General features: G+C 38.9%; 1 protein-coding gene across 1 annotated transcript; it reads right to left on the reverse strand.

Moving 5' to 3' along the window:
* Positions 1–349: 349 nt before the first annotated feature.
* LOC112393279 (glycine-rich cell wall structural protein 1.0-like) lies at positions 350–697 on the reverse strand. The gene has a single exon (XM_024735433.1). The coding sequence runs from the start codon at positions 695–697 to the stop codon at positions 350–352; it is 348 nt and encodes a 115-aa protein (XP_024591201.1).
* Between the last annotated feature and the right edge of the window lie 9,482 nt (positions 698–10,179).

Consider the following 10,179-nt stretch of genomic DNA (forward strand, 5'->3'; position numbering starts at 1 on the left):
CTCCCACTGTCACTTCCACTTCCGCCACCACCTCCATCTTCCCTGTCATCACCTCCACCTCCAACTTCATTTCTACCCCTACTATTATCATTGGCAGCTCCAACAGCCCCTCTACTACTACCACCCCCATTTCCATTTCCACCATCACCTCCACCACTATTACCACCACCTCCACCATCACCAGTTCCATCACCATCCTACCACCACCACCATCACCATTGTCTCCATTACCACCTCCCCTCCATCTCCACGAATATCCCTTATCACCACCACCACCACCACCACCACTACTATCACTTCTACTACCTCAACCACACTCCACTACCACCACCTCCTCTCACCTCCACCATTAATGTTTCCTTCCACTTTCACCACTACCACCTCTGCTTCCACGAACTCCACTATTGTCACCTCCTCCACCTACACCATTTTCTCCCAAACCACCTCTACTTCCTCTACCAGCACCATCTCTATCCCTGCCTCCACCACCACCATCACCACCCCCATTATCTCCATTACAACCTCCACCAACTCCAGCAACACCTCCACTTCCACTACCAATACTCCTACCTCCACCATGACTTCCTCCGTCAGCTTCTCCATCACCACCTCTACCTACACTTCCATGGCCATCTCCACCACTGTCACCACTTTTGTCATCATCATTACCCCCACTAACTCTACCACCCACCAGCATCCCAAGCCATCACATCCACCACCGTTGTCACCACCTCTACAATCACCACCTCCATCATGTCATAACCTTTGTTACCACACTAGTGTATCTGTAAGCCAGGAGCTAAGGGAAGTATTTTATAACCATTATATTTATTTAATTCCCACAGAAAGTCTATGAGGGGGAGGTGGGTATTCCTCTTCCCATTTTACAGATGAAAGTCAGAGAAGTTATGTCACTTGCTCCAAATCACACAGATACAAAAAAGTAAATGCAAATTTCTGTTCCAAGTGTGTCTAAGGCCACGTTCTTGTGTTCTAGTGAATCATGACCATTCTCTAAGAAAAAGAGGAAAGTAACTATAAGCAGAGTAAGAATACTTTCTCCGCATATCTGTAAGGGCACAACACAATGAGGTAAGTATTAAGGGCAGAGACATAAGGATGTGGCTCATGGGTGGCCATCCCCATCCAGTGCCCAGTACAGACTCAGCCTGTGCCTAAGACAGGCTTCTCATTATGAGTTTCCCTTGGAGAAGAGTCCAATGTGTCACCCAGAGAGTCAAAACTATCAAAAATCCCTGCTTTTTTGTTTTGTTTTGTTTTGTTTTTTGCGGTACGTGGGCCTCTCACTGTTGTGGCCTCTCCCATTGCAGAGCACAGTCTCCGGATGCGCAGGCTCAGCAGCCATGGCTCACAGGCCCAGCTGCTCCGCGGCATGTGGGATCTTCCTGGACTGGGACATGAACCCATGTCCCCTGCATCAGCAGGCGGATTCTCAACCACTGCACCACCAGGGAAACCCCCTGGTTTTATAATAATGTAATTCACCTCATTTCTTTAAACCAAGATTTGTTTATTTCAATGAAATTAATGGACATTTTGAAATGGAAAACATATTTCAGAAATAAAATAACATAAAAATACATATGGTGGCCATTAATATATATCTACAAGCCCATACACTGTATAGTGAGAATAAATGGCTCATTTCCTTAATATGTGTGATCTTAGTAATTACCACTTTAGAATATCTATATAAACTGGAAGAAAGAGAAATATCATTATTGTTTGCTTATCCCATAATATTTAACTGATTTTAGGGATTAAAAAACAAAGGACATCATTATCTTTGCCTATAGTCTCAAGTTATCTTTCAAATGATAAACCATTCCTATATTCTATCAATCCTAAAACCCAGGCAGAGTCATTGCATGAAGTAGTGGAAAGAATCTGAACTTCAGGGTCAAGCAAAACTGAATTCTTATCATAGTTTTGCTCCTTATTAGCTCTGCTACTCTGGGCAGTTTATTTAACCCAGAATTTCCCCGCTGGTGGGCTGAGGCCCACTGCGGTGCTACCTGCCTGTAACATGTGTGCCAAGATATTGATGTCCTCAGCCACCGGGGCAGATTGATTGGTCTTCAGACCCATAACCTCAAGCCTCCTTCATTTCCCCCAGTGGTCAGGATAACTAGTGTCATGTTCCATGTGTGCCATGACCTAGAAAACGTTCAGAAGTGCTAAGACCCTGTAAACCTCAGGCCCTTCGTCTGTGAGGTGGACAGGAGTACCCCATTCAGAAGGCAACTGTCAAGATTCATGAGGGAAAGAGCTGAGCTCAGGAACCCACAAAGCTGATGCTCAAAAAAAATTCAATACATCAGGCTCTGCATCTACTTGACTTTTATTATAATTTCTTACATTACCATCAGCTCATCAAGAAATGGAATGGCCTGACCCTGGGTGTTGAAGAAGGTGAGGAGACTGCACTTCTTTTGGCTGATGGCTAGATAATTATTAATTTGGCATCCACTGTGCACAAAGTACAGCATGGCTGGGGTTACAAGAAACATGCTGTTTCTGCACCATATTGACTGCTATGCATGCAAGATCTTACCAAAATGTTAACGACCCCCAAATTTAACATCTTCATTCTTGATTTCAGTCCTGCACTCCAGATCCAAATTTCAGACTTCTTTCTGGACACAGCTGCATAGATAACACCTGAGCATCTCAACTCTTCCACCTACCATCGACCGTAACCAAGCCTCCTTTGCTCCTGTCTATCATCTGGACTAATGGCATCATCCTCCAATAGTTGTCCAGGAGCACAGCTTCTATCCTCACCCTTCACCACACCATATACCCCTTAATAACACCACCCTGACAAATTCTGGGATTCTCCTTTTACAATACCTCAAACATCCTTTACATCCCCACTGCCCCAGCTCAGTCTTACATTATTTTTCCCTGACCTATCATTATATTAACCTTCTCAATGGTGAGTATGCCTTGGATCCCTCTTGATGGCCATTAATTCTATGGTATTTTGGCATTTAATGGTTTGTAATGAATGAATCATCCTAAAATATGCATGTTGTGTTTGAACACAAATTTTCACTCCTCCCTATATCCACACCATTTAAAATGTGACTTTGCAGCTCCTCCATCAAGAAGGAAAAGTTAGCAAAAATAAGCAGGTGAGACTACATTAAACTAAAAAGCTCTGCACAGCAAGGAAACAATCAACAAAATGAAAACCCAATCTACAGAATGGGAGAAAATATTTGTAAATCATGTATTTGATAAGGGGTTAATACACAAAATATATAAGGAACTCACACAACTCAATAGCAAAAATAAATATTTTTTTGATTAACAGAATAGACATTTTTCCTAAGAAGACATACAAATATCCAACAAGTACATGAAAATGTGCTCAACATCGCTAATCCTTAAGGAAATGTGAGTCAAAACCACAAGTCACACCTATTAGGATGGCTTTTATCAAAAAGACCAAAAAATAACAAGTGATGGTGAGGATGGTGATGGTGAGGATGTAGAGAAAAGGTAACATTTCTACACTGCTGTTGGGGCTGTAAACTGGCACAGACACTATGGAAAACAATATGGAGGTTCTTCAAAAATTAAAAATACAACTACCATGGGATTCAGCAATCTCACTTCTGGATATATAGCTGAAGGAAATGAACTGCATTCCCATGTTCATTGCTGCATTATTCACAATAGCCAGGATATGGAAACCACCTAAGCGTATATTAGGATAAGTAGATAAAGATGATAATACACATGTGCGTGTGTCTGTGTGTCTGCGTGTGTATCACTGCTCTGCAGGAAGATGAGACCAGGAGAATAGAGATAAGCTTCCCCCGTGGATGCCCTCCTAGACCACCCTACCCCCAGCCAGAGCAGCCACTGGTCACAGGTAGATGAACAAGCTCAGCCAAGGCCAGAAGAACCACCCAGCAGAGACCAAGCCTAAACCACTGACCCTAAGAATCAGGAGCTAAATAATAATTGATTGTTGTTTTAAGACACTAGCTTTTTTGGACTGTATTAATCAGCAAAACCTGGTACACTTACCCCTTTTGAGATCCTCCATTGTGGGGGGGAAACAGACTAAAATCAGTCTGATATGAAAGTACAATACCCTTAGTGTGTCCCAATTTGTCTTTCAAGGTTTATCTCCTGTTTTTCCCATATGTCTCTCACACCATCACTACTAGACCAGTTGCAAAACTTGTCACTTTCCCAATTTTTCCATATTTGTTTACCTTATTATTATTAATTGTTTTTCTGTAAGTTGATTTATACCTAATATTGTTCTTACTTAAGCTTCTTTCTGACTAACACTATCTAAGTAACTTTAATAGACTAGTCACATTTTTAGAACATATTAAAAATAATTCATAACTATTAAAATGAATATATACACATTAAAACAAAAAGTTGTTCATCAATCCAAGTCCTATGCAGTATATTCACCAGAACATAAGCATTCTATTTCTCTCAGACTTGTTTTTTTTCATATGGCTGAATTCTCATTTAGATTGTGACCCAGTGTATGACAGAGACCACTTTTAATTTGGTGTCCAATTGGTCATTAAATGGTTCTGAACTTCAGGTGGAACCAGAGTTTTAAGAACCTTGAAATTAAAACCAAGGATTTGATTCCTGTGGGAACTCTTATATCATGAGTATAATAGACTAAACATTAGGGAAGACTGGAAACAAAGGGACCAGTTAGGAAACAATTTCATTAGTCTAGGAAAGAGACCAAAATGAGAGGTAAATGAGAAAAGAGGTAAAAATGACCTGAACTGAGCTGAACTGGGCAGTGGAGGAAAACTGAGTGTTGATAATTTTTAAAAAGGGTCAGGAGAGGGAATCAACCATGTGTGAAAGATGGTGAAGGTAATTCTATATATTGTTGAGTTAGAAGAATGAAAAACATGAAGGACATGAAGATAACTTTGAAATTTGGGTTGTGATGTAAATATATTAATAAAGTTAACATGAACAACATATTTGGTAGATATGCAGGTGTTAGAGAGGTAAACAATGGTGAAGATGCTGAGTTTTATTTTAGATGTAATTTCTGTTCCAGGACATAAGCCTAGTATTTGACAAACAAGAGGGTAAAGAAAATAGTTTTTGAAAAGAATTGACAGAGCAACTCCAGAGAGATGGCTAAGATGGTGCACCATGTGGGTTTGGTCTGATCTTGTTTATCTGGTGGCATGATTTTGCATTTCTTCTTCAGAATCATCAACTTTTGAATGAAAGACCAATTTTGGTTTTCTATTTAATTTTTGTTCATATATCAAATCCACCCCAGATCTATGAGCAAGAAATATATGTTTGTCAGTGGAAGCCCATGAGAATCTGGGGCTGTTTGTTATGTGGTATTACTACAGCAAAATCTGACTAATACACTGCTTCTCCGAAGGAATTAAGAATTGTTGAGCATAAGAAAAAAAGAGAATCAGTTTACCCTGAAATTTAGAAACCAGGTGACTGAGAATGTGTCACTTCTATAATGTACTCAAGTACTAAGTAAACATTTCTTTCTTTCTTTTCCTTTATTCCCTATGTATAGTATTTTTTTAAAAAAATTAATGAATTTGTAATAGTAAATAACATTATGCTCTTGGAAGAGTTCCGAACTTTTTATGGATTACATACCTTGGTAAGAAGGTAATGAAAACTATGGATGCTTTCTTGGAAAAAAACCCAGCATACAGCATTCCACAAACCATCTTCTCACAAACCCTAAACCGAGAAGAGCATTAAAAAGGAGATAATGGTAACTAATAGGAACCTGCTGTATAAAAAAATAAATAAAATTCAAAAACAAATTAAATAACTAAAATAAAATAAAAAGGAGATAAAAGGCTTTTGTTGATATTCTCCCTACTGGATATTGGAACTTTCTTTACCTCTATGTTATCTGACTATAGACATTTAGATTGTGATCAGGGAAGACTGGGTCTCCTGATTCAGAACAGAGCTATAAAATGTGTCTTCATTTCAATTTGAAAAGGACTGGCCAAGAGCATTGTTTGGGAGAGGGAGTTGATATATAAAAAGGATTGCATCTAAAATTAGTAGTTTGTAGATAATGGCACTCATTAATTTTCAATCTATTCACTGAAAAGTACTTTGGAGAATAAAGGAAACTTGAGAGTAAAATATTGAGTTGCTTTCCTCAAAAACTGGAATACAGAGAAATATTTAATGGGAAATTTTTATTTGATATAAACTTACAGAAGTATACCTATTCCAAATTAACAATTTTCTCTCCAAGACTGTCTCTAAAAGGGGACAACTGTAGTCAGTATAAAAGATACAAAGACTTATCTGTTTAAACTAAAAAGAAGATGATAGAACTTCTGGTGGAATTCCTTGCAGCCTTCTCACTCACATCCTTCCAGGATAAGATGTTTAATATGAGACACACCTGAAGGGGTCAGAAAGATGGAGCCTAACCAAGAGAGGATGGCCATCTATTCAAAAGTCTCCTCAACTCAATCCGGGTTGACCCCATCTAACAAGTTTTCACTTGTTCTTTGATCCTGAGAATCTATGTGTAATAACTTTTACTTGAAAGGTGGGAGTTACATTTTCAACAATACGAGAAATTTCTCAAAGAAGCAAAAATAAAATTGGTCTTTGCCTTGGCCTGCCACCATTACTTCATTGCTATGACATATGACATAATAGTTAGTCCTCAGACTCGGGGGTGTTTCTAATGAGCTGGAGTTGGAAGGGTCCCAGTGGAATGCAGTGAACCAAAAGAACCACTGTTCTTTCAAATTCCAACATGATATTAGGAGGGAAAACAAAGGGCTCTTCAAGAGCCAGAGGTCAACCTGTTAAGTAAGTGGTGTATCAAAAAGTGGCAATAGGGGCTTCCCTGGTGGCACAGTGGTTGAGAGTCCGCCTGCCAAGGCAGGGGATGCGGGTTCGTGCCCCGGTCCGGGAAGATCCCACATGCCGCGGAGCGGCTGGGCCCGTGAGCCATGGCCGCTGAGCCTGCGCTCCACAGCGGGAGAGGCCGCAGCGGTGAGAGGCCCGCGTACCGCAAAAAAAAAAAAAAAAAAAAAAAAAAAAAAAAAGTGGCAATAAAGAAGAGGAATGGGCAGTTTCAGAGCTTGGCAACAGGTAGTTGTCTCCTATCTCTGCTATATTATTGCTTCTACTTCATCAGTAATGGTAATAAGTATGATATTTTCAAAATATTCTGATAACTTGGCATGTTATCACCTGACCTAAGATCCTTGTCACAGGACTGCATCAAAGGAAAAATTATTACAGTTTTCAGTTCATATATATTATTATAAATAAATGAAAAATGTCAATAATTCTTAAATTGTATATAGAAAATAAGTAAAGAGAAAAAGACAAATATTTACGTAGGACATGAGTTAGATCCCTTTTTGCTCCTGGGTGCAAAGGACCCATGGAGGGGCAGCCACTTTTCCTATGATCCATGTGAGTCATAAACTACCTACTCCCTCTGGGAATGTATGTAATTGTTTAGCCAATTATCACCAAGACAGCCCAGCAGCTACCCCCAATATCAAGATACCTAAGGGCACAGGAACTAACAATCCTCTTCCAAATGCTGAAGGTCATAGAAATGGACATGGGGATCTCATTTCTAATCCCACCATGAACCCCTAATCCTCATTCAGGGAACTTGGACAAGCTTCTTGTCTTAGAAATCTCCAAACAAAAATGACTCATAATATGCAGTTCCCAGATACACCCACAAATTTCAGGACAAACCTGTTCAACATATACCCTTCTAGGAGAAGAGGTTGGGGCAAGGGGCATGGAGGGAGCTGTAGGTCACTTACCTCTAGGCTTCTCAAACATGCTCCAGAAATGTTTCTGCCCATGATGAGCCAACAGTTACAGTGATAGAACAAATTGGGAAACAGCTAGGAATATATAAAATTTGAATAAAACAACATCTTTGACCTAGTGGACCTAGACAAAGACCTTTATACCTAGAAATATAGAGTATGCATATTTTAATTTTTTATTATGGAAAATTTTCCAAATAAACATAAAAATATAGAGAGCAGTGCAGTAAACTGCAATGTGTCCATCAAGCAGCTTTGACAGGTTAATATTGTGCCAGCTGCATTTCTATTTCTCACTCTGACTTCTCCTATCCCATTCACTCTCTCTTCCTCTTTTATTTTATGGAGTCATAGAATACACACTTTTTAAACTCCTGTGGTAGATTTATTGCAAAATATGGCACCAGTTCTTTGTGTAGCCATCCATATCCTTTCCCTTTTCCATGTTACTGTTCAGTGCCCTCCCAACATGGGCAGCACAGACACAGACATGCAACTTAGTTTAGCCAAAGTTATTTTAGCAGAAATAGCAGAGGATTGAAATAGTGTTTCTGCCTTCTCTGTTTCCGCCATCCCCATGAGAAAATGCCTGAGCTAGCTGACTGAAGGTTGAAAGTCCCAGTTATCCTAGCTGAGGCTAGCCTAAATTAGCCAACAGCCAGCCAATTTCTAGATCATCAAATAAGCCTAGCCAAAATCAGCAGAACTCTCTAGCCAACCATCCCTGGATTATGAGCAGTACATGCTATTATTATACGCAACTGAGGACTTGTAGATGTTTCATGGCATTATTTTGACAAGAAATACCTGACACAGAACCTATAGAATATTTATAAATATTATGTGTTTCTGGTCAAAATGCAAAAAGAAGCACACAAAGGACAACACCCCTCATACACTCATAAAATTAGATAGATAGATAGATAGATAGACAATGTTTTTAATCAAGGGAAACAAACACCAGCTAATGAATTATGCATTAAGATCAAAAGAAAAAGTAAATGAAAACAGAGAGAACAGAGTAAAGACTGACAGTGCCAGCTTTTGAGCTCTGGTCTGGACAAAGGTGCTGGTGGCCTGAATTCAGCCCCTGCAGGGAAATATGGCCTGTGAACACCCAGAGACCAGAGACAAGGTCACTGTGTGAGGGGGCTGGTGTAGGGCTCCTGGAGAGTGAACACTGGCTGAGAAAATCAGCCATTGCCACCCATATATTTATGGTCAATTGATTCCAAAGAGAGTGCCAAGGCATTCAATGGGTGAAAGGAATAGACTTTCTAACAAATGATTCTGGATCAAATGAATATCCAATGAGCAAAAATAAAATTAGATTCCTACCTCATGCTGTAAGTAAAAATTTACTCAAAATGAATCAAAGATCTAAATGTAAGATCTAAAACTATAAAACTCTTAGAAGGAAACATTGGCGTAAATCTTCATGACCTTGTATTAGACAGTGGTTTCTTAGACATGACCCCAAAATCATAAGCAACCAAAAAAATTAGACAAATTGAACTTCATGAAAATTTAAAACTTTTATACTTCAAAGACCATAATCAGGAAAGTGAAAAGACAACTCACAGAATGGCAGAAAATATTTGCAAGTCATATATCTGATAAGGGTCGAGTATCCAGAGTGAAGAACAAAGAACTCTTATAATTCGACAATAAAAGAAGAACCCAAATTAAAAATGAGCAGAAGACTTGAATAGACATTTCTCCAAAGATACACAAATGATCATAGGTACATAAAAAGATAGTCAACATCATAATCATTAGGGAAATGCAAATCAAAACCACAATGTGATACATCTTCATATCCACTAGGATGGCTATAATCAAAAAGACAAACAATAACAAGTGTTATCTAGGATGTGGAGAAATTGGAACCCTCATGCATTGCTGGTGGGAATGTAATCTAGTACAGCCACTGTGGAAAACAGCTTGGCAGTTTCTCCAAATGTTAAACATTAAGTTACCTTATGACCCAGCAATTCTATCCCTAGGTATATACCCAAGAGAATTGAAAATATTTATTCACACAAAGATTTGTACACAAATGTTCATAGTGGTATTATTCATAATAGCCCAGACAATTCAAATGTCCATAAATTGATGAATGGATAAGCAAAATATGGTATCATCCATGTAATAAAATATTATTCACCCATGAAAAGTAATGCAGTACTGATTTATGCTACAATATGGATGAACCTTGAACACATTACACTAAGTAAAAGAAGCCACACCAAAATAAGGCCACATACTGTGTGATTCTATTTATATGAATTTTTTGGAATAAGCAAATCTATAGAAATAGAAAGTAAAT

Source organism: Neophocaena asiaeorientalis, unplaced genomic scaffold, assembly GCF_003031525.2.
Source record: "Neophocaena asiaeorientalis asiaeorientalis breed wild unplaced genomic scaffold, Neophocaena_asiaeorientalis_V1.1 scaffold64, whole genome shotgun sequence".
In the NCBI taxonomy this organism is placed as follows: domain Eukaryota; kingdom Metazoa; phylum Chordata; class Mammalia; order Artiodactyla; family Phocoenidae; genus Neophocaena; species Neophocaena asiaeorientalis.